Genomic DNA, 25,999 nt, shown 5'->3' with positions numbered 1-25,999 from the left:
CCAGCTACCCATACAATCGTAAAGTGCTTCTGAAGAGCCTGTGAGTGCTTTGGCTCCCCTATGATCAAGTCTGCTCTCAACACAGTCAAGGCTTGTACACATACAGGGACCCGTGTGCCAAAACAGCAATCAGATCGGACTGCTGTGGAGGTTTGAAATAGGAGAGCTTTCTGTGGTCGGAGAGAGCAACAGAAACCGAGAGGGGCCAGACGGAGACGGCTTGTAGTGCATGTCATTGTGTTGATGGAATTGCTAATTTCTTCTCTTCTACAATCATAGCTGTTTATGAAAAAAAAATGCTTTTATTTATATTGTTGTAGTTACATTAAATAAAGCGGTCTTGTGTCAGTTTATGTTTTATTCGGCACTCACAGATAAGAAACCTAGTCATGATAAAAACAGCCGACATGATGGCTTTGTGAATAAGAGAGCAGATCATAAATAATTCCTTTACGTCACCATCAAATATGCCTGATTACAAAAAATTATACATGTGAGAATTGTGAAAAGGCAGAAAAAAAGGTTTGATTTTATCTTCTTTCATCTGCAAACTGAGCCGTCAGTCTGCTTGATAGGCCGTGGAGTAATACTGCCCCCTTCTGGTTGAAACTCCAGCAGAAAACCTCATCAACAATAGACAACGTCTATGGTTGATTGTCACACATTTTCAACAGACATCAAAGCAAATAAGGCTGTTTGTAAAAACTGTGCAAAATCAAGTTTTATTCTTTTTCTCCAGCACGGCTGCCTTTCACCAGCTCCATAATCACCATCATTGCTGTCGTCATAATCTCTGACACATCACAAAGCAGAGACAGACGGTGAGACAATAAGCCCCCTAAAGAGACTCATCGCTCCCACATCTTGGCAGAAACAGTTATCAGCTGTTCGCAGAGTCTGGCACTGCACTGGGTCAACGTCACATGTCCATCATGACCATCATCCATATATACACATATACAATTTGCTTTCTTTCCAGAGTCTTTAAGTCCACTTAGTGGTTAGAATTCCAGTTCTGATAACATTTGACAGTTCATTTTTGTGGAGACATACCATAGCCAACATGTTCTATATTTCAGCTTGTTTGATTCTCACCTTTTGTATTCTACTTCCTGTCTACTGCAGGTCTGATGACAGTCACTGTCCCCATTTTAGGCAAATGCTGAATATGTGTAATGCGTAGTATAATATCAAGAAAATACAGAGCTCACCTGGACTGAATGCTGCCAGAAAAATTTTTGGGCTTTGGGAAAGTCCACATTTTCCGATTGTAGAATTCCAGTGGAAAGTGTTGCTCATACACACAGATGGTCGTTTGAAAATGAGCACGGCAAATTATTCATTTTATGTAGAGATGACTCATAAAAACGATGATGCACAAAAGGTTAAAAGGCTATCACAGTAATATGATCACAAATTAAATACTTTTTTCCCTACTGAGTCACATGATAGTCCCAGCACTCCAACGTACAGTTGAAACCAGATACTTATATATTTTAATACATTAAAAAAAAAAACACATGACCTTGATATTAAATCAGACTAATGTTTAAATGTTTTACGCCAGGAGTTTTATTTTTTAATTTGCCAAATGCACCCAAAATGAAAGAGAGAATCCAACCATCCATTAGTGCTGGTTTGAAGCAGCTGCTCCCTATTTTTAGTGGAATAATACTCCACATATTTTTTTCTTCCTCTCCTCAAATTCAGAACTTTGGACTGCGACTACTATGCATTTAAACAGTTTGAGAAAGCCCTGACAATGATGTCATTATTTTGTAAGCAGCTGACTATTTCCAACATCTGAGATAATTTCTTGCGTGATGTCCAAATCTAAAGAAATCAGCCAAGATAGTAAGAAAGGGTAAGTATTCATACAGTAACTGGTCCTGTATCAACATGGGCTGAAAGATAACCGATTAAGGAAAAAGACAGAACTCTAGAAGGAAATCAAAAGAGACAGAGTTTGTAAATGCTTAAAGGGTCAAAGGTAAACATTTTTAAGAAACTTGAAATATTGAAGCATTAACCAAGAAGTTAATGTTTGAGCACAAATGGGTTTTGCAAATGGAGAATGACCAAAGTATACTGGCAAACTAGTTATAAAGAACTGGTCAAAATTGTGTCAAACTGCTGTGAGAAGCTTCTAGAAGGAAACCTGTAATGTATGACCCAAGTCATATGGTTTAAAATATTATTCTGTCAAACAGTGAGTGAAGTTATGTAAACTTCTAAGTTGAAGAAAGTCATAAAATATTGTCGCTCTTCCTTTGTTCAATTTCAAACAGTGAAAAAAGCAGATATGATTGTGTCTTATTTTTTGCAGAATACTGTGTAAATATCTGGTTTTAACTGTACAAATTTGCATCACTGTAGCTACAGTTGTATTCTGATGTTTCATCCATCATAATTCTCTCTTTGTCTTCTGTACGCACTAAATGACTGAATACCAAATAAATAAGAAAACAAAGTTGAAGATGATAAATACAACAAATCCTACATTCCATGCCATCATTTCTTGAAATGTTTAGGGTGGGGCAAAGGTCTTTTTTTATCATTTATTTTTCAGGTTAAGGAGTTTTTATGGTTCACAATGTGCTTCCTGTAACCCGATTAGGTTAATTAAAAGAAACCCACATTTCTTTCTAAGCTGGGTCTGAAATGGAAATCAGTCTGTTTTGGGTAACATATCTAAGACACATATGGGTCCCATTTTTCAGCTCATTTTCTACTTTATATGTAAATGGGTTTAACTGTTAATTGGCAGCTTAAAAACTCAATTTTCAGTAGGTTAATTCATCACTAAATAATATTTACTTTTATCTACTCTATTTAGTGTGAAGATGATTTGATCTTATTTTGTTTAATTCAAATGTATTATTGCAATCTGAAAACCTGCATAATTTTTCATCTTTTATGTGTTGTATTTGTTAAAATAGTAAATAAAAACAAACTAAAATCTCAAAAGGCCAAAAATGGACATTTTCATGGTCAATAGAAATTTCCGGTTTTCTGTTTCTAAAACAACAATTATCATGAACAGATTAGCTACGGTAGATATTTTTATGCAAAACAAAGTACATATATTGATATTAAGTTTGAATTTCAAAAATTACTTTTGGCAGCCTAGAAGTATCAGTGGACAAGTGGTGTATGTCCCTCTGCTAATCACGGCCTCAGTTCATGTCTTCAGTCAGGAAATACTGCAGAAAATAATGACAGATAATAACTTTCCAAAACACATAAAAAAACAAATTTCTGTATGTGCATAATTCTCTCCAATATTTGCATTAAAAGGTCAATAATCATTTGGAATGAATATTTGTTTTACTACATATTCACAAAGAAGAATAAAAAACTGAATCAGTTAAAGTAAACACACAGCAACAAGAATATAGCCTCGGCAGTCCCAGAAAAATGTGTGCATTTGTGTAGACAGCAGTAAAAACCGTGAGAAAGCTGATTTAAACCAGGTGCAACCTAACTGAGGGTCAGGTGAACATGTAAGTCGTAACAATGTGGAGAAGGTGAAACACAAGAGAAAGAGGACAAAACAAGAACACTAGAGTTAAACCATGTCGGTAATGATGTGCTCAGGAGCTTTTCACCCCTCAGCATCTGGCCTAAGGACAGCTCACTCAAAACGCTTGCTTCAATTGTCTGTCTTGTCTGCTTCCCCCCTGCTGAGACAGGGATAGATCTGCTGCGGACCCTCCATTAGCTTGAGTAGATTTGGGTCCCAATCACACGCATGATCTCCTTTTGCACCTTAGGCTCCTGAGTGTTGATGTTGGCATCTCCTACTTGGCCATCCTCATACCTACAATTATTCACAAAAACCAATTATAAACATCGGGTTGTAAAGGTATTCACACTGGAGTATTTGCTAATCTTAGCAGCTTCTGACTACATTGCATAAACAAACTTTATTGTAACATACAGAACATTTTAAGTGATAGACCAGGGGTCTGCATCCTGCGGCTACGGAGTCGGAAGTGGCTATTTGGATCTTGCGCAATGGCTCCGACTAACTTTGGCTAAAAACATAAAAAATGAACTAATGTTTTAAATGTCGATATAAGTGTTTTGATGAATAAATAAATTATATTTTCCTTTATGTCAAAACCTAAAAATGGTGGTTGTTGGAAAAAAGACAACTCATTTTACCTATTTACCATCAAAGGGCAATGGTGCTTTTTGTCACAGTGACGGGATTACTCACACAAAAAAGAAGCGGGTACAGACATGGTCGGAGACGGGACACACCCATATGTTGCCGTGTTTCTGGAGATCTTTAGATGTGATCACTGGGGAAGAGAAACACAAAAAAACACTTTGTATTCAATATTTTTGTCATGTTTGCATGACTCCTCATTTAAATCCAGACAACATTTTTATTTGACCTACATTAAAATAGGTGAGATACTTTAGAACTTATCATTTATAATTATTATAACTCAACAAACCTAATAAACCTAATATTTCTATTAACTAGTAATTTGTTATTTTTTAGATCAGTATCTCAGTTTGTTAGTCTGTAATGTTTGTGCTATATGCACTTATTTGGTGAATAAATAAATAATAAAATATTTATTTTTATTAGTAAATTACATTTTGCAGAACATATTGTGCATGGTCCAAACAGAGTGCAGGTTTTAAATTAATATCACATCTTCTGCATTAAATATGTATTTATCAATGAAGAGATTTTGAAAAGTATACTTATCAAACACAAACATGTACTTCACCTTTAGCACAGGTATTACCTTCACAAAGAGCAATGCAGTTCAAGTTTCGACTTTGCAGAAACCTTGATTGTATTGGGCGGCTCTACAGTGAAAGATAGAGTCATGGGTTGCAGTTTAGATTAAGATCTAACTGATGTGTTCAAAGGACAATATTTTTTTTGTAGGCAATGAAAGTCTGTATTGAGATAAGACAAAAAAACAAAAACTGCCACAATACAGTGGCAAAACACATAATTAAAGAAAATGTTTAATTTAAAATTCAACATTTTAACACAAATAAGAGTGCAATGTGCCCCTCACCTGCGGTATGGTGTTCATACGGTTGTAACGCTGTACCAGCTCATCTTTGGTGGGCATGCGATGTTGTCCTTTCCCCATTCCTACACAAGACAGCACAGCAAGGCCAATCAAATTGTCTTAGAAAAATGCTACTTTGACTCACTCAGGTTGTGTAAACTTTCTTTTTTGTCATTTTCAAGAAAATTACTTTATTTTGAAGGTTTTGGTTTGCCTGAATAGGAATAAATAATATGCTCACTGACTAATTCAATTTCAGTGTTTTTATGAGTGTGTATAGAATATTTGCATGCATAAATAAAAAAATATGCCTACAAAACAATTGGAAACTGTAGTTTTTTAAAAAATATTGGGAAACTCTTTACAAGTTTTACAGAATGCACTGGACTTTAACATAAGTTCTGATCATTTGCTTGGACTCTTGGTCAACAAGCAGGAAATTTGCAACCTTCTGACATATTCTCTCTACAAACACTACAAAATTACAGTACAATAGAAGAGAAAAGGGGGAAAAAAACAAATATTGATGTTGCAAACCCAAAACCAAAACAACCACAACATAAAGTATGGAAAGGCAGGTTGTACACAAGGCTCAGCTTTTACAAATGAACAGACATGACACTACAAAACAGCAGCACAACATATTGACAGCTGTAAGACAAAAAAAATGGCGTGCTCCATCGTGATGATCAAGCCACATCAGGAAGACACTGATTAGAGGCGGGGATAGCAGGTCTTAATGGCGAAAATAACATAATCCTACCTGAGTATCCAAAAGATATACTGGAGATGGGGCTCAGATAGATGCCCTTTCCATACGCTGCGCCGTGCAGCTTGGGATTGAAAAGAGCAGGAAGGAGGGATGGGTAACTGAGCTTTACATTTACAAATAAGGCACACGCAAATACAGCCCAATTTCTTCCTAATCAGCTTTGGTGAAAAAAACTTGATTTTTTTTCACTAAAAGAAAATTGTGTGAAAAGTTTCACACAGCTTTTCTTGTGTGAAAGTTGTCAAAAAACGTTCACACAAGAGAATCCAAATAGTTGAAAGTGGATAACAAAAAGGAGAAGGAATGTGTTGTGGTTGAATTTTGTTAATGAAATTCTAAGGAATAACATTTAGGTATTCAGGTAACATTCGGATAAAAAATGAAGATTTACAGTGACACATAGAGTGTGCAGATCCTCTGAACATTTTAATTGTGTCACTTTACAACCATAAACTTCAATGTTTCAATGTTCATTTGGATGTTATGTGATAGACCAACACAAAATATTCCACAATTGTGAAGGGGAAAAAAAGAACATATGGTTTGGAATTGCACTTACATTTTGTTTACAAATGAAAATCTAAAACAAAGTGATGATTACACATTCATCCCCACAGCATGATGCTGCCACTACCAGGTTTTGGACATGTCCTTTTTGCTTTGTTTACCAACATGCATGCAGACCACAAAGTTAAATTTAATTTTGGTCTCATCAGACTACAACAGGAAGTTGTCCTGTCGGCAGAGTCTACGTATAAGCTGAGCTGTGAATCTCTGCATCCACAGCTCAGAGAGAGGATTACACAGAATATAAAAGAGGCAGAGGCTGATTACAGATGCAACATAGTTAAAATCTTCAGTTGTCAAAAAAGATTTTAAAAAAAAACAGCATCCTCTATCTTCCATGTCACAAATATATTATTTTGTGCTTGTCTGTAATGTATTCACAGTTGATGTTTGTGTTTGAATTTTGACAAAGGTTTAATTTTGAATTAAAATTTTTATAAATACATTTGCCAGACATGCACTTATGTAATCTATACTAATGCTATTGGTATAAGTGGAAGAAAACAGACATAATTACTAGGGAGAACACGCACACACACACCCCCGCACACCCCTGCACACACCACGACACATTTACAGAAAATGAATAAACAGAAGAACGTGAGGTTTGTGTGTTAACTGAAGGTGGAGACTGACTCAGTCTCCTTTGTTCTGTGAAAGACGGTGACAAAGGAAGGGTGCGGATGCTCCAGCTGAGACAAAGAGGAGGAGGCAAAAAGCACCGAGCCAAAATCCAAGATGGAGAGTTCAAAAACTCGTGAGAACAAAGGAGGCATAAATGAGACATATCAGCGTGACAGAGCAATCACAGCTGACAAGAATGATTCAATGAGCTCAAGATTTTTGATTGAATTCTGTTTAATCTATTTTCAGGATATGCAAGTGTCTCTAAGCAGCCACTATAGGCTGTATTCTGAAAATGAGGCAATGCTGTGCTCTCTCTTGTGCTGGGTTAGCACTCTGATATTTTTAGAGAAAGTTTATTTAGGCTAATTTCTGTCATTTTGGTTTTTAAATTGTATCCGTCCTGTTTACTTCAAGTTTGAATTAACTATTTTTGTGAAAGTTCTAATTTAGAAGAAGCGTCTCTTCGTCCCAAAAAGACTTTACTCACAACTATTAAAGTTTTCTTTTGTATTTAGCATGTGACCGACCCCCACAGGGCTCACAGGCAGCCTCCTGACATGGCAGCTGAAACCACAGCCTACTCCTAGTGCTCCAAGCTGGAATGTGGTATCGGCTGAAAGTAGCCGATATTGACTAGAAACATCTGCCACTGTGGCCTGTTCTCAAGAAAAATTGACAAGATGAGACATTTATTGATAGCAAATATGGATCAGCCTGATGGAAAGCCTGCATTGTAAAAGGCAGGTTTACTGTCTGTGGGAAGAAGCTTCATAAATCCGAGCTGAAGTAACCTACCTGCAGCTTGGTGTAAGAGGCGTTGACCAGTCCATTTCTAAGAACAGAGTGCCAATTCTCTATATGGGATCCACTGGAGTAAAGAGAGAAACAAGAAAAGGCAAAGTATGAGCATAACAACTTGGATCTGTGTATTACATAAGAGTTGGACATGAATTTGACCCTTGTCTACTGTAAATAATCTTAAGAGTTAATTTGTTGTCAATTGTTCCTATGGGAAAAAAAACAGATTTAAAATTATCTAAATTAAACTGAACTGAATTGATGTGAAATGAATTAACCGAACTGAATTAAATTTAAATCATTATATGATTGTAGAGGACTGGATTGTTTATACATTACAATATAATTGGGTATTAATTGCACCTCTTTCTCTTGAAGATGGCATTTGCTGTGAATTTACTAGAAGTTAATGTGACTTAAATAATCTGAATTAAACAGAGTTCAACTGAATTGAACTAAAATTTAATTTGATGGACTCAATCAAAGTTAAGCTAAACTAAAATAATTTTTTCTATTGTAATGTTTTTGTTCTAAATGTATTCTTTTTGACTGTTTTTTTTTAATGTGTTGATAATTTCCTTTTTGACCAGGCACTGAAGATAAACTATTAAGAAGTGTGAAGTGTTTTTTCATGTTTAGTGTTTGACTTGATCGAAGTCTCAACTGTAGTGCAATTTATACGAATTATGCAGGACCGTTTAAAAATGCTGGATAATCTTCAGCTGTCATTTATTATTTATAAATTAGATTTTAAATTATGTATGACTACTGACTGGATTTCCCAGTATAGGTATTTAATCTCTCTTGAAAAGAGCCAAGATTGCTACATGGCTGCTGGACTTGAGAAAACGTATTTTTCCTGATGTAATTAAACTTATCATTTACCTTTGTTTGGCATGTCTTCTAAATTTTAAAAGCGAAGACATTTCTGTTTTGCATAATTTCTGTTGAGGTAAAAATAGAGTGATGACACTCAGCTTCAATTAAAAATTAGACATGTTTATTTGGAATTAATAAATCTAAAGCATTAACCAGCAGCAAAAGGGAGAGTGTCAGCACTGTGTGTGCTTTAGTTTGGCACTGCCCAGATGGGTCGAGTGTATCTAAAATATTCAGCAGAGCCCCATCTGCTACAGGACAAATCTCTGTCTCGCTCACATAAATATCATTGGCTCCATGTGCTGGCGTAGAAAGGTGTCCTCTCAGTCCAAGAGAGCAGTCACTGCTTTGTCCTTTTGTTTGTAGTGGCTTCATTAAAATTACACTCAGGCATATCCATTATAAATAGGGTGTCATGCTCTAATAATAAATTATAGTGGTTGTTGGGGAAATTATCTTGCTATATTTTCTCAAATATTTTGATGCCAAAGGTAGGTTTTAATGTAAAAAAAAAGTTACTTTACATAATTTAAAAAAAAATAAGGCATACAGTAGGTTTTCCCAGCGCTTTGTAAACAATTTTTATAGATAGTAACAGGAATTTCCATCAGCTAGGGTTAACTCACTGAAAGGCAAAGGTGCTGCCATAGAGCTTCTTGGCGGTGCGAAAGCGAGCCTCCTTGGCTGGGGGGCTGCTGAGCAACAGGAACTGGTGGGACGTGTGCATGAATTTCAGTTGCTGTAAAAATGCAATCAGAAACCAGAGAGAGAGAGAAAGAATATGTTTAAAAAAGCATAATGAAAGCGTGTCTTTGTTTCTGGAGACAAAAGGCATAATATCTTGAATTCATACCCTGCTGAGAGGCAGCTTGACAATATGAGACCTATTACTGGAGATGATCCTACAAAGAAACAGAATTAATAATAATAATAATAATAATAATAATAATAATAATAATAACAAAGCATATTTTTCATTTTACAATTTGTATTTTTATTAATTGCAGTGGTGTAGTAGTATGTGTGTGGATATGTGGGATATTTCCAGTATAAAATGCTTTTTAAAGAATGAGTGTAAACACATTTTTGGAATGTATTCTCACCATTGCAACAGAGGGTGGGCCAAAGGGTCCAGTTTGTCCATCTGTTTCTTGATCTCCAGATATGAACCCTGAAAACAACAGAGAAGCATCTGCTGTTTACGTCCATCTGCCAAAAATCTAATAAGTACTTGGAAAATGCTAATTATTATACAGACAAAAGGACTTTCTCCTCTTGATGGAGATTTGTCCTTCCTGCGTCCTTATAGTACCTGGGTCATTTCACGAATGGACATGACACTGTCCAGTGCTTTCTGCAGTCTTTCATAATTCTTCTTCTGTGTCCAGGTGAACGCAAACAAATGCAGAGGAGAAGGAAAGAATTATTATGAAAAAAAAACTTTATACAAGAAAATAAATATAAAACAAAATCTTGTGACAGTAGTTTATCAAATAAAACAGACTGCACATTTCTTAAATCAATTCTCAAATTACTTGGAATAATGCATTAAGGAGTGGGAATGCAAACCTTTGGGTTGAATGCAAGAGTTTTGGGATCATTTGGATCCACAACCGATGGGTAGGGCTCAAAGATAATGCTCTTGCGTGGGGACTCAAGTGCAGCTCTACACATAGCCACAAGCAGGTCCACAACCTGGTAAGGGTTAGAAAAGGTTAATACCAATTAGTTTGATATCTCTCAGTATACATAACAATAAAAGTACAACTAATTAGGGAAAAATCTCATAATTATCTGGATAAGTTTTTTGTAACTTTTTTTTCTCTATATGACTGCCAAGATTTTGACCCCCAAAATACTGCATATATATGTTTGTTGTTACCTCTGCTCCTGTTGCCACTTCTTCTGCAGCTCCAGACATCACACCCAGAGTGTAGAAGGAGAACACACACAACTCTCTGGTACACACAGCAGGCTGCATAGACACAGTAAAATCGATAAAAAACACATAAAACCGTTAGAATAAAACATGATTAATATGCTCTTCTCTCAGTTACTAGGAAAAGAAAAATAAATGTGTAGAATAATATACATAGGTAGATTTTGTTAATGCGTTGTGTATTTCAAATATGTAGAAAATAAGAAACCAAATCAAACATTAATACAGGAGTGTGTCTCTTTTCTTGATACCTTCAGCATGGACCCATTCTGAAAGACATGCTGTTCATCACAAACCACGCAGTACTCATTAAGAGTGGGGATCCTCTGCTCTGAGTACTTCATTATCTGTTACAAGAAAAAGCATAATGCAGTTGCCAATTATAACTCCCACCTGCAGCATTGATGTTTACATGAATAAAGGCTGTGCAGACAGAAAGAATCAATTCGGAAGGACAATTTGTCACTGCAACTTTATGTGGTTTAATCTGCAATAGGGTTTTAGAAACAGACCAAAGTGAGACAGCAGATTTGTGGTCCTCTACATACAGTGCATTGCTTTTAACCCATTTATACAATCACTGCCAACCAGATTTGTTGTGAAAGATTTCTTCTTTGTCCTTTAAAATGTCAATGCACAATCAAAAACGTCAAAGGGAAAGAAACATTGACTCATGCACATTTCTGATGAAGAAAATTTCAAATTATGGTTATATGGCAGCTAAAACAAATCAAATACATAATACTGTTACAGTATGTTTGTAGACAAAATCTTCAACATTTAAACCAAAATCATCTGTGCTATTTTAGATAAATCTGCCCCATTTGAGAGAATCGTAAGAAGTGTGTCAGAGTGAGCTGCAGAATTTTCAGATAGTCTGTATTGTTTCTCCTTCTCACAAACAATTAAATAGTGTGCAAAATACTTTCATTTAATTAATTAGTTTTGGTGGTTAGGTTATGAGACTTCAGTTAACATACTTATGTTTAAAAGCTACATGAACCATTTTTAGACAAGTCAACCTCATTTTCAGGGAAAATGTTGCAGCTCCTTTTTGCATAAAATATTCAGAGTTTGTCCTTGAATAACAGCATACCTCAATCTTGAATAAAGCACTGCTAAATGATGTCAGGATGAGATCCAACCACTTCAAGTTCACTGTGCAAAAACAGCTTGATTATTTCAAAGTTCTCAAAAAGTGAACTCCACTTATGGTGGCAACATCGCGACGCAACTTTTCCTGCAAGGAAAGCTGCATCATTTTACTGGTTGGTATTCATCAGTTGGAGTTGATTTGAATATAGATGGAGTTAGATGAAGGACAATATTGGAATAAAATCTCATAGAGGTTTTAAAGCTGAAACTGTTGCTCTGTTTTACCTTTCAGCAGCACAATCATAAACATACAGCCAGAGCTACAACCGAATGTTTTCAAATCATTTTTCAAATTGGTCAATCAAAAGTAAGACCTACTAATAATCTAACTCATTATTAATAGTAACAGCAAGGTTTGAAAATTTCTTTTTACAGACACTCCTCATTCAGTCTTAATGAGCTTAAGCTGTTTTGCAAAGTAAAAAATTCAGTCTTCTGTTGTGCAAAGCTTGTAGAGACAAACACTAAAAGACTTTGCAATCGCAACAAAAGGTGGTTGTACAAGGTACTAACTAAGGGGGAACCAATACATATGTCACACTTTTAAGATAAAAAAGAAAACAATCAACCTTCTTTCTTTCTATTTAACAATTATTTATTACCACATATTGGTCTATCAGATAAAATCAAATAGAATTATACTGTTTGCATTATTTAGCTGAAAACTCATGTTGGGTTAGAAACTAACCAGGCTCCACAGGCTTGTGTCCTAAACAATACATAACAACTGAAACAGGGAGTGCAAATGTTTTTGACTGTGAGGATATATTTTCTTAGGATCTAACCTGCACTAAGAAGCCGTACTCCAAAGTAGGGATGTTCTTGCAGTGGCCGCCCGCCTGGGATGAAAAAAACAATTCAATCAGCTGCCTCGTGGTAATCTGCGCTGGGGCCCTGGCCGCCGGGACAGCTACAGTCTGATGGGTGAAGTGAAGACAAAGCATTATGGGAAAGGGCACACCAGCTATGTTTTGGTAAGAGTGGGGAAAAGGCTCAGGTGAAACAATGCAGGTGACAGGTGGACGAAGACAAGGGTGTAGTTTAAACTGAAAAGAATAAATGGAGCAATAACACCACACAGTAAAACTTAAATTAACTGAAAAGTAAATTTCACAATAACAGAAGTCTGGCAGGTGAAATGACCAAAATGACCCTAACCTGGCTGTTTGGTGGATAGCTAAAGAGTTCCCCTTTAGGGTTCTTCATTGTACAGGAGATGGACCGGTTCATCAGGCGGGTCACTCTCAGCTCAGGGACACTCAGCTTCCCTTTTAGAACTGTGTCTTGGATCAGAGGGAAACTTGGAGACCTGAAAGATCAAAAAAATTATTTAGACTAAACCATCCTGCTAATGGTTTAGTCTAAATGCTTTGTGTGTCTCTCACACATACAGGTGCATCTCATTAAGTTACAATATCAGAGTTATTTTACTTATTAATTCAATTCAATAAGTTAAATTTATATTATATAGAATAACTACAAATGGAGTGATAGTTCAAGTGTCTACTTCATTCAAGTGTGATGACTACGTCTTAAAACTAATTAAAAATTCTGTTTCTCAGAAAATTAGACTAAATGTGACAAATATTTGATTTCTATTAATAAAATGCAAGGTTTACAGTCTTTTGCAAAGGACTTTGACTGAGGGGTGCTTCCAAAATATTTTGTAAATAGTGGCCAATGGGGGCCACTAATCCTGGAATGGCACAGCAAAACCAGAGACAGGGGGACGAGTTTTAGGTGTGTTGCAAATCACAAACAAACAAATATTGTAACTCATGAAAATTCCTTCTTTTGTCTCTTCAAAAATAAAATAAATCTAGTGCAGCCAATGGGGCAGGTCAAAAGATTTACATGGGGAATCCATTCACTGGTGCGCTACCGTTTTTGGAACTGCTACAGTTAAGCCTTTTTCTCTTTACCCTTATTGGTGTCTATCAATGACTGTCTGCTGGCCAACTGTGAAGCGTCTGCTTCATGATTGTGTAGGCACTTAACCTGGACATTGCCTTTGCTATTCCGTTCGATTCAAGTCTCGTTTCACACCTCTGTACGAAGAAAAGCGTCCAAATGACTGAATTTTGCCAAACTAGCAGAAACCAGCTCAGCCTCTGCGGCATGAGCGGGCATTGGGAGGCAGTGCCCACCCACACAGTCTGCCGTTCCTGACCTGGAATGGAAGCTATCTATTTCTTCTTCATTTATTTATTGCTTTACTTCGGCGTGGCTAAGTTTTTATTCCTATCTCGATTTGATAAAGTAGGGCCTCCCGCGCCTCCAATATCTACGCCCCGTGTCTCCAGCATTCTTTCAGCCGTTACAACTGTTTAATCCGTCGTTAACATATTTTAATATGCTAGCGCCAGTTTTTTCACCTGTGGATCAGCGACAGTAGAAATGCTACTGGGCAGAGCTGCACACACAGCAAATCAGTAAAAGGCAGAGAACCTTGTGCAATTCTTTTCCCAGACAAACTGAGTTAAGTAGAGTAATGCTGATTGTTGCAGATAATGTTAGCTAAATTATGACTAGTTTGTCCATGAAAAATATATCATGTTAAACTTTAAAGTTCAGATGGGTAGTAACGAGTTACTTAAATAACTTTTTGGAAAGCAATGTGTTAGGAGTAGTTTTACTGCACTGTACCTTCTACTTTGACTGTTGTAATATTTTGAACTTTGCTACTGTGACTTGAGTAAAATTTCTGGATACTCTAGCATATCTATCCACGACAAGTAACTTCAATTGAAAAAGAACAGTGATATTTAATAAATTAGAATACTATTAAAAATGTATTTATTTGAGTAATTCAATACACTAAGTAAAATGCATGGACCTTACCACAGAGGCCGCTTTTCATTGGTTGATGCCCATTCTACGTGGTCACGTGCGTGGCCGTCTCACAAACACACTTAGCTTCCCGTTAGCTAAGTACAGCATAATGGCAGAACTGATACAACTTCTACACCTTGAAGCCTGTCTGCTACACAGTCTTACGTTAGCTAACCAGATCAATATGCAATGTGTACTGTATCTGACATACACTAAAGATTTTATTTTAGCAGAAAAGGCTTTGGACTAAATTGTTACTCGTGTTAGCCGCTCTAGCACCAAGTACAGCTAGTCAATCAACCATCGCTGTGTTCAGGGAAGCGCTGATTAATAATCGAGAAATAAATATCAAGCCTGGAAACTTGATATCGTAACGGACTGAATGTTATGTTTTTAACGTAATCTTTGTTCGTCTTGCGTGGCGCAGGCGGTTGCCACGGTAACAGGTGTGCTTAAACTACAAAGAGAGAGTAAAAAGGTACGAGTGGTTTTGAGTTGATCACCTGTTCGGGTTATTTTACCTTTGTTGACCTTTGCTGTGGCACATTACAGCCGCTGTAGTTTCTAAACGTTGGACTAATTATCTCGTTCGATTGTGAGTTTACGTCATTCACAACAAACATCAAATAGAACAAATATATTTAATTAAATTTTAACAAACAAATGGCTTCTACCGCGGTAATAATGTGAAATTAAATTAATTATATCCCAACTTCAGAATATTTGCCTTTACCTTTACAGAGCTCTTTGGTTCCTCTATCAGTCTGCAGCTTCTCATATTGACGTCATCAAACCAAATGTCAGATCTACCATAACTGACTGACACCTGCTGGCCTCAGGTTTGCAACCAGCTTGTGACTAAGAAACCAGTAACCTCCTCCCAGATGATGACATGAACTTGTTAGTTCCTCTGTCCATTGTAGTAGCTGATATATTGTGAAAATCCGGTAGAAATGATGCACTAATCGAGTCATGTTTACATAGAAACAACGCGCCGCGAGGCTTTGCTTGTGAGACTTGCGGTCACGTGGGTCGGTTGTGGGCGGAGCTTGGTAAGGTCCATTATATTAACTTTTATTTAGTCTGTCTGAACACTTCATTTTAAAATATTAAATTGTATTTTATGATCAGCTACTCAGTATTTGAGAAGCCTTTTTATCAAATATTTTTTTGTCTTATGAGTAATTTTTTGGATGGACACTTTCTACTTTTACTTGAGCAAAACTATGCTGAAGTAGTGCTACTTTTACTTTTTACTTGCTACTGTACCCATCTCTGCCTATGTTACATCCCTTGCTGATTATTTTTCTAGGAATAATCCCAATCCTCTTTCATTTCTGTGCAGACGTACTCACTACTGTTTTTCACATGTTTAAAATAAATCTTTATTGTCATAATAGAAAAGTCAGGGAGGAGACATTAGACCAGAGGCCAGCACCATGGACGATGATGCAGGATCTTCGCAGATAAGGAGAGCTTATGTTTAAACAAACTAATGTTTATGCTATTCTGAGCATAATTGCTCAGCTTTTTGTACATGTCACTGCTAATGTTATAATTATTTATTTTGTATTAATTAACAACATAGGTATTGCATTTGAAATGTTGCATGATAAATATACATATATATATATATATTTTAAAAAGCCATTTTACTGTATCCCCCCAAAATAAGCCATTGCCTCCCCAGGCTAAATTCCTTTGCAGCATATAACATTTCTATGTTTAAGAAAATCCTTTGTATTTATCTTATGTAGTGTCAATAATAACTTATGTTAATGACAAATTTTCTGAGAAACTAAAATTAAAATTTTTATTTTCTTTACGTCACAATCGTCAAAATGTACAGAAATACAGTAAGTATGTGCAATATAATTACTTTGTGTATAGTGAAGCTATACAATAGACTGGATTCGATTTTTTAAATTAAATCACTGAAATACATTCACTTTGTGATGATATTCTATGGTGTACTAGAAGGGTTTAGATTTAGAGCAGAAAGTTTGCAGGTTTGAAGGTACTTGACTTTTCCTATAAAATAACTCAACTATGTTCCTTGGTGGGTTTCTGGAGGCATTTTTCTGCTCTTGTCTCTCAGTCTAGACTAAAAGTAGACACAAGACAGCCAACTGAAAACGGTTTAGACAGTAACTCTAGTTACTAACTGTTAGATACAAGGACCAGTGTTAATGTCTGCCATTACTCTCAGTACCTTATCCAAGTAGCCCCTTGACATGAGACTGCTATCCAGTCATTAGAATGTCAGGGCAGTCTAGTTAGTGGAGTTGGCCACCATCAAGTGGGTCAGTATTCAATCCCTGTGCACTCATACCTGTCAAACCTAGAGAGGTAGTGAGAGGAGTGCTTCCATCCCTCAGGAACTTTTGTCAGCTTTTGAATTTAAGTCGGGGTTCAAGATGCTGTGTTGGCTTTTTCTTCTCCCTCTTGTCATATTTGCTACAGTTAGTTGTTAGACTGGCTGTTTTTGAGTGGGAGTGATGCATGTTTTCAGACAGCAATAGTAGCTCAGGGAGAGAGGAGCTCAATCTTTTCACAGATTATCTGTCACGACACAGTGACAGTTTTAACAAATATGTAAAAAATATATTTATTTTATAGAAGTTATACTGCATATTTGTGGTGACCGAATTTTAAAACTTTAGAGAAATTTTACATGATCAGATAAGAATAAAAAAAAAGAGAACATTTGTTCAATAGCTCAGTTGTTCATTGCTTTGTCAGATGATAAATAGCTCTACCTACTTGGGAATTGGGGAGAAAATGCTGAGCCCAGCACGGAATTTCTTGATGGTCCCTCCAGCTTTGAACCAGCTATGCCTCTTTTCCTGTTGGGCCTTGAGGAACTCATTGCTGAGATGCTTCCACTGCTGTGAGGTGAATGTGCTCAGGATCCTGCCACATTAAAAACATCACTAGAGTGAATCTGGGCTGTGCTGAATCATACGTCTAATGTAAGCTGTAAAGGAAAATCAGTTTAAAAAAATGACATTCTTAATCATTCATAAGCTTTAACCTTTTTGCATTTTGTCATGTTACAACCATAATCTTACATGTAGGCATTTGTTTGTTAAAAAGCATTAGTGAACAAACACCATCATAAAGTCTACGGGATTTACCACATAGGTCGTGATTTAATAATAATTTTAACTAATTTAGGAGTGAAACCATAATCTTGCCTAGGGCACAGAAAGGCTTAAGCTCTGCATTAGAGTAGCTCAAGCTCACTCAGTTGAGCTTGAGCTACTTACAAAGAAAGATGCGCAAAACTTTTAGTATAGATGTTCAAATCTAGAGACATCACCCAAAAGACTTGCATTCATTATTGAGGTGAAAATTGGTTCTAAAAAATGAATACAAGTTCATATCACACTTTTCAGATGTTAATAGTGTTGCCCATACTTCTTTCCTTCTTTCCACTTCATAATTATTCTCCACTTTTTTTAAACTATGAGATAAAATATATATTACATTCATTGCAGTTTTTGGTTGTAATGTGACAAAATGTGAAAAACTTCAAGGGACATAAATACTTTCACAGATAAATTATAAATGATCGCCTCACTTACTTTTTGAGTTGCAGGCCCAGACTGAAGCCTTCTTTATTCGAAGGCTGAAACACATCTACTGACGGCTCTGAATAAATAAAGATGACTAACATCATTACAGAGTCGACAGAAAGACACTCAAGTTTTTTTTTTCCAGTCTCCCACGTGTGTGACACATGTTGTACTCACTTCCCACACTCAGTGAGGGGCATAAATACCTAATGTCCCTTCTAGAAAACCAACACACACACACATTGCATCTTTACTCACCGGGTCCATCAAGGTACTGAGAAAGCGAAAAGCGCAGTCTCAGAATAATGGGCTCTGTTCTTATAACTTTCCAGGCTGTTGCAACCTCCTCCTGAATCAGGCACACACACACACACAAATACACACCGTTAGCAGCCTAATTAGGGCCATTTCTCAATGCATAAATATCTTATGAGCACCAGATGCATTATAAATGATGTGTTACTTTGCAAAATGTCAACGTTAGAATAGTAATGGGAAAAGTCGGAAGAGGTGTTTGCAGTGAGAAGAGTGCTGACTCACATCTAAGAAGCTGATGTTAATATGAAGATCGATGTCCACATCATCAATGGTTCCGTACTCCCTGCGCAGAGATGCAGCAACAGATACAGTAAATCTGTCAAAACTAATGTGAATCATTAGATTCTGACCATTTCTACTGATTACACTCAGTGAGAGATGAATTAAGGTTATGCTCTCCTTTCTTATTTAGGTTAAAAATCAAGAGGGAATTTTTATTTCATTACAGCTAGCGTGACACCTTTAAAGATTTTCAGGACATGATTTTGTCCTGTACCTGACAGAGATGGCACTGTCGGTGTAGATGTCTTTCACAGCTTCAATATCTGCATCTAGTTGAGGGTGGCGGTACAGGTCAGCAGCACAGCTCCCCTGCAACAAGCAGCACTGGTCACAGTTATAGCAATGAATGAATTCTCAATGGTTACCGACTATTTTCACACATACCCAAAGATCCCACAGTACCAGCACTATTCCTACCCCTTCAACTTTTTGACATTTTGCTGAACTGCAACATGCCTCATGCCTTTGCCAATGTTCTGTTTGCACTTGGGTTCCCATCATCCATAAAACATGTACATGGATGGAGCTACATGATGTACAATCCTGGAAGAAATCTTTTTAGAGGCTGCTAAAGACATAAGGTTGATGTGGGTGTTAGTTGTTTAGCAGGTTAACCACCCTAAGTATACAGAATAGTTTGGATCAAAGAACATTTATCTGTTAAAGAGGCCCATGTAGAATACGCCTCAGGCGAGAGAAGGTGTTATAGGACTTGGGAATTGCTGTTCACTTATTCTACATTCAACCTGACTGAGTTTGATCTACTTTACAAAAATTAAAAATCAAGTCAGGTCCTAAATGTGCAAAGCTAGAAACATTATGCAGCTGTAATTATATTAAAAAGATTGTTCCACAAATGGCAAATCTGAGGACTGAATGCAAGTGCACACCATACAAAAAGTAGAAAATAATGTGTTGATGTATTAATTTAACTTGCTCTCTCACATAAAATCCTAATAGTATATATGGAAAGTACATTGGTTATTATGTTATTTTTATTTCTGATAATGATTATAATTGAACAAAATGATGAAAAGTTGAAGGGATGAAAATAGCTTTGAAAAACAATGTAGATTCAAACACCCAACAAGATCCAGACTGTTTATTTAACGTAAAACTGAATATTATAATAGACATTACAAACTAAAATTACTAAACACTGACTGCATGCATTACTTTAAATACGTTTTTGAATTTTAATTACTAGAGGAACTTTCTCAATACTGATTTTTGGACTTCTTTCAAAGTATGTAGATAAGTCATTTTTATTATTTCTGGTTACCATTGGAAGATTTGGTTCTTGATCATTTTATGGTATAGAAAGTCTGTCATGCTTGTGTCTGGTGTCTGGTGTCAAACTTTTATCTTCTGAGCTCAGTGTGCAGTACAGTTCCATCCTTATCATAGCTGCACTGCTTTCATGTACTTTGACTTTGCTGAAATGAGCTTTACTGGATTTACATTTCAATCAAAAGACTTGGAAGATAACAGTAAAAAAAGGGATAACTCAGATTAAGATCTTAGGTGGAAGAAGAGCTATCAACTTTATGAGATAAAGATGATGAATCTCCTGATGGTCTTGGAGATTGATTTGCCAGTGACTAAAATATGCTGCAAATAATAGATTTTGCATTAATTTATTATTAAACAGAATATAAAGTTTCAGATATCAAGCAGCATGTTGGAAGCTATTTAAAATTTTCTCCCTGCTCAGTGGAACTTTATGATGGAAATATTTACCATATGTAAATATTTAAAGAGGCAGCTTACCCCTTTACACTTCTAAAATAACAGTCACAAAAAGGAGTTCTGTGTGCTTGTTAAACAATGAATGCAATTGTTTCTAACTAATAAAAATATGGAGCCTTTATTTCCAAATAACATGCAAAATTTACGTTCATCTGAATATATAACTTTCTTACTCTTTTCTTTAGTTCAAGAGTGGTTTAAAACAGTAATGAGCTTGTGGCTCCTGAATTCCTGACTCCATGTGTAGTCCATACCTCATCAATCTCTGTTGTTATCCCTGTTGCTTATGCACCCTTTTCCACCAGATTTTTCCTTCCACTAAATTTGACATATGCTTCCTCTTGATTGTGTAGGGCATAACATGACCATAATATTAATATACGTGCATTGAAATGTTTTTATTTTTCTCCTTATGTAAAATTAAGATTTTCTGGAAACTTGAGTTTACTGTTTTTGTTAGCTTTAATCCATAATCATCAAAAATAACAGAAAATACATTTGATATATATTACTGTGTGAATTGATTTAGAAAGCATATGAATTTCACCTTTGAACAGAATTGCTGAAATAAAAAAATTGTATGATGATATTCTACTTTACTGAGCTGCAGTGGTTTTAAATTAAAATAATATTTTTTTTTCTGCCAACATATAACACTGACATTTCTTAGTTTATATGAGGTGGAAAACACACTTATTTTCTAAATAAACACTATTATTGTCTTTCTTTTGGTTTTATGAAGATTTTTTCTCTGCTTTCTTTAGGATATAGACTGCTTGTTATACATAGTGAGATAGATAGAGGTAAAGTGCTAATATCTTGTTTTAAAGTTTATTCTTTGAAAAATTCTGTATAATAAGCACTTAAAACAACTAGAGTTAGTGTGTGTTTATTCTGTATCTTTTCTTAGGCTATGTATCAAATACAATAACAATTAATATAATAGATAATATTAGAACCTGTGATATCCATACCAATTATAGTAATACTTGTATGCAACCATATACAACATGAAGCTGTTCAAATCAATAATTTCTTTTATGTAAGCAGCAGTAAGAGTCATTTTTGTGTTCTCATTTAAAGCTGTCAGGCCATGTTATGCATTTTTACTTTGTTTTTTGGTGCAAGTACAGAGAAAGTGTTATACTTTTGCTCAAGGTTTTTAAATTGTGAGAATCTCATACTGGTCCAGGACTAAAAAACACTTCTCTTTTTTTTTTTTTACATAATCAGGGACAAAGACTGAATGAAAATTGATAATGAATCCAAATTTCAAAGAACAACTTTGAAAGGCCAACAGAAAGCCTGGTAAAAGACTGATCAACACTAATTTCAAACACATAGGTAACTGGCTCAAGGTGGCACGAAGGATAGTCAGATTTTGAGGTAATTTAAATTTTTACTTCAATGTCATTTAAAAAATACATTAAGTACATAGCAATGACAGGAATTTAATGAAAAAACAAAATGTGTAACTTGTTAGCAAAACTGCTTTAACAGTGAAGTAATAATGCCTTCTCTACCTGGATTCCATAAAGGAACTGTTCAGATTCGTTCTCCCCATCTGACTCCTCGTCGGTCCAACACTGGCCTTTGATGTCCTGTGGGCCCACGCATTGTGAAAACACCATTATAGTAGAGGAAAGAAAATACAGCCCCTCTGTTGCATCCTTTCATCTCCCTATTTAGCCTCCCATTCAAGGGCTTCAAACAAGGTTTTATATAGCATCTCAAAAAGGAGACACAGAACATCCTCTGACATCTTCCCTCATAAGAATACCTAACTGAGAATGACAAGGGTGACTTTTAAAATGTGAAAAAGACATGTCAAAGCATGACAGTTTCAGCTCAACAGACCAGGACATTTATTTTTAAATAAAGCTAAAATAATCTGAATGCCAAAAAAATATCAGTCATTCTACATGCGACCCTGGAACATTATTAAATGTCCTTCACAATTACCTAAATCTTAAATAAAGCAACAATTATGTGACACAATTTTATCAAACTCACTGATTACACACACCAATAGGATCCCAGCTGTCTTACCATTGGATCGGCTGTTCATAGAGCTCTCTCAAACAGGTTTAGGCCTCTGATTAGTGTCAACCATTGCAGCCTACCTCCAGGTGAAAGGAGCAAGAGCACAAAAAAAAAATGAAGAGCTTTGTGTGACCGTCCGTTCCTTTTTACACTCCTCTGAATTCCACAGCCTTGGAAAAATTGAAAAAAATAAAAGAAAGAAAATCAGCAGAGGAAGAAAACATGCAACACAGGCTACTGCTAGTGATGCCATTCTTAGTCAACGGTGCCCTCCTCCTTTTTTTGTTTAAATCGCCTGCACTTCACCTTGCCATGTATCCTAGCAACAACCATCTCTGCCTCCTTTCAGAGTGGCATTAATCACTGTTGAGAGAAAGTGTGTGGGAGATTTGTGCTGTACGTTCAGTACCCTAGATGTCTTCACTTCTTTGTTTAGATATTTTTCCAGGATCCTAGTCTATTAATACCAAAGAACAAGAGGTTACTGTATTTTTTCCTTAGAAGTGCAGAAGAAAGACAGCACTGATGTACTGTAACCACAAAAACCATGGCATAAAAAGAACCCATTGTTTCTACTGTTTTTTGGCATGGATATCTATCAATGAATACTGGTAAAATATTAAAATTTCTACAATATTTTTGTAAACAAAATCAATGATATGCACAATGTCAAAAGCACATTGTCTATTGAGGTTGGGCAATATGTGCATTGGTTAATAAAATGTTATTAACTGAACAATTATTTGTCATCTGTTAATAACAACAGATTCTAATTTATGTTATGTGGAAACTACAAAAAAACAAAACTAGGGTTGTAATTTTTCTTGATTTTGAACTATATTCTTCAATAAGTTTATCAATAAATTCTGCATTTACACTTCAAAATATGACTAAATACAATTGACTGGTACTGTTTATCAGGGAGTAATACAAAATTGAACTATTCAACAAAAGGTGAGGTTTTATTTTTAGAAGAGCACTTGCTTTTGTGAGGCCATGACAGTGATGGATTAAAGCTACATCAATTGTAAATATTTTTTAAATTGCAATAAATACCATTAAATATTGTGATAAAGTTTTAAGTCCATATGCCAATATACAAATGGGAGGTTAATATTTCATTCATATAACACATGTAAACAATAATTAGCTTTAATGGTTCAAATAATAATCATCACCCAGGCAGGGCATTAGCCCAGGAAACTGAAGTTTCAGTCCCTCAAATAATTATGTACCGTACTTTAATGAATGGATGCTTTGCAAACAACATATTTTATGAGGTGCCAAAAAACAAGAATAAATTTTTTGGATAGGTGGATTTTTGTGCAGTTCGCTGCTTAAACTATTAAAAAAATGGACGTTGTCATCTCCAACCAATCCTTAGCCCCAAGAATATAAAAAAAACACAAACTTCTACCAGCTCCTGGCCAATTTGTTTACCTACACATTGCAATATTGTTGCTTCCTACTAGGGTTGGGCATTTATCGTATCATTTAGCATGATACATTTCTTATCATGATAAGATTTCTATTTACCGTTGTCATGATAAATTCTTATTAATGTTTACAAATCCCTACAACAGATACAGCTGGGATTGTTCTATTTTTTTCCACTGTTTAATCAATAAATGTGCATCAATAAATATCAATAAATTTGAAAACATGACTAAATGCAGTTTAAGTTAAAATTTTAGTGATACAAATCACACTACAAAATGTGACTGGAGTCCTTAAGAAGCATATTACAAATGGATATGTTTCCCAAGAGCTGGATTTGTGCTTACTGAGCTATAACTGCAGGACCATCCAGTCACGGTTACCTGAAAATCTCAGTAAATCGTTTTTTTATCACTTTCATTTTTATCATAATAATACCATAAAATATCAAACTATTTTGTGTCAATTTATTTAAACCTTGCCATATCAGTATATTTTTGTTGTAGTGAACTATTTTAATGAAATATAGGGGTACCAATAGTCATAAAAATGCTCAAGTTACATATATATATACAGTATACTGTATATATATATATACCAATTGGTCCACGGACCGGTACCGGTCCAGGCCCGGGGATTGGGGACCACTGCAGTAGATTATCATTAGAACATAGAAGATGACTTTAAAATGTTGGTCGCAAAAGCAGGTGAGAAATGCCTCTTTGTCAGCTATGCTCTGATGCATGATTTAAACAAAATCACCTAAGGCAGACTGTTCCACTTTGTACCCAAATAAGATGGGTACCAAACAACCAAGGGTATAAAATGACAAAGGTATAAGCACATGCTGTAAGCCTAAAGGATGCTTGTTTATATAGAAAGGAATTGTGTAGAAACTATGAAATAATATTTAATTTCAGAAATACTCTATATTCATGTAGACAAGCCCCATAAGGCTTGAAGTTGATGTCTACCTATTTATCAATCTAATGCAATTTAGATATTTCTGTGGGAATAGCACCAAAACTAGCTCTACTCCAGGGTCCCATATTCTTTTAAATCAACAACGGAGCATCACAACACACATTTCAGTTCATTAAATGTAAGGCACAATAAATCGGTATAACAAAGGCTGTAGAGCAACACAGATTTGCACTGCAGATGATGGTGTTAACATATCACAGAAAAACAGCCAAGCTATACATTTTTAGCTTAATGACAGTCAAGAAGGTGAATTTTTCTGTTCCTTAATATTTCACTGACCAAAAAAGAGCTTAAATGCTCTTGCTTTGATAGATCGCACTAATCTGATCTTTTCTTTCTAACCCTGCAGAACCCTGCTCATCTCCAGTCTCAGCTCCTATCCGTTTTCTGCGTCCTCAAGCCCGCTCCTCGCATTTACTTCTCGATCCCACTCACCCCCGCACTCCCTGCCATTTCCTTGGCCTCTGTCGTCTCACATACCAATAGAGTCACAGAAAAAAATGAGCCCACCCACCCTCTGCCAGTGCGCACGTACAAAAAGATACACACACATATATTCATCTCGATCGTTCCACTATTCTTCCTTCTCTTTAGATAGCAGTTTAGCCCAAACACAGATGCGCTCAGGCGGGTTGCCCCCCTCCCCCTACGCTTCGGACTCCCCTCACATCCATCCACACTTACCTCCACAGAGAATGGAGACTGGGATGCTGTCCTTGCCTCAGATGCTTCTTTCCTCTTTAAGGGCGCACCTGCTTCTCTCTGTGTGTCTCTCTCTCTATCTCTCCCTCTGTCAGTGGCTGTTTTCCACTGAAATGACAGATGACAAAAGAACCATTTAAAAAAAATACAAGAACGCAGCAATCACAGCTCTGGACTGTGTTCCTAAATGCGTGTTGTGCGTGTCTGCAAGCGCGCCAGCTGGTGCGTGTGCAAGTGTTTATCTATTGCAGATCTCTCCTACTGCTCTCTTATATTTTGCCTAACAACACTA

At 36.1% G+C, this 25,999-nt stretch overlaps 1 protein-coding gene across 6 annotated transcripts; it reads right to left on the bottom strand.

Annotated features, from left to right (window-relative positions):
- Positions 1–703: 703 nt before the first annotated feature.
- LOC116718649 (protein mono-ADP-ribosyltransferase PARP6) lies at positions 704–25,999 on the bottom strand. Of its 6 annotated transcripts, none has more exons than XM_032560816.1 (23): positions 25,690–25,995; positions 22,591–22,754; positions 22,065–22,142; positions 19,007–19,116; positions 18,733–18,793; positions 18,451–18,541; positions 18,202–18,268; positions 17,378–17,527; positions 12,941–13,091; positions 12,568–12,699; positions 10,879–10,974; positions 10,571–10,663; positions 10,258–10,383; positions 10,001–10,063; positions 9,792–9,859; positions 9,542–9,590; positions 9,315–9,427; positions 7,807–7,879; positions 5,809–5,878; positions 5,049–5,128; positions 4,767–4,830; positions 4,223–4,307; positions 704–3,820 (listed from the first exon to the last, which is right to left on the bottom strand). In XM_032560816.1, exons 2-23 carry the CDS (start codon positions 22,591–22,593, stop codon positions 3,718–3,720), a joined length of 1,926 nt encoding a protein of 641 aa, XP_032416707.1. In that variant the 5' UTR covers positions 22,594–22,754; positions 25,690–25,995; the 3' UTR covers positions 704–3,717. The 6 variants fall into 6 exon arrangements, with proteins under 6 accessions (XP_032416707.1, XP_032416709.1, XP_032416708.1 ...); XM_032560818.1 differs by having other exon boundaries at positions 10,001–10,066; positions 12,568–12,621; XM_032560817.1 differs by having other exon boundaries at positions 10,001–10,066; positions 19,007–19,101.

Source organism: Xiphophorus hellerii, chromosome 4, assembly GCF_003331165.1.
Source record: "Xiphophorus hellerii strain 12219 chromosome 4, Xiphophorus_hellerii-4.1, whole genome shotgun sequence".
Lineage (NCBI taxonomy): Eukaryota > Metazoa > Chordata > Actinopteri > Cyprinodontiformes > Poeciliidae > Xiphophorus > Xiphophorus hellerii.
Note: the sequence above shows the minus strand (reverse complement) of the source record. Positions and strands in the feature narration are given on the sequence as shown.

Bases quoted from the DNA above. Each gene is read 5' to 3' on its own strand.
- LOC116718649 (XM_032560815.1), bottom strand. The intron at 19,117-22,064 runs GTAGAGAAGGCA...AACTGTGACCAG, and splicing joins AGTTCCTTTATGGAATCCAG to TGCTGCTTGTTGCAGGGGAG. The intron at 4,831-5,048 runs GTGAGGGGCACA...CTTTCACTGTAG, and splicing joins GTATGAACACCATACCGCAG to AGCCGCCCAATACAATCAAG.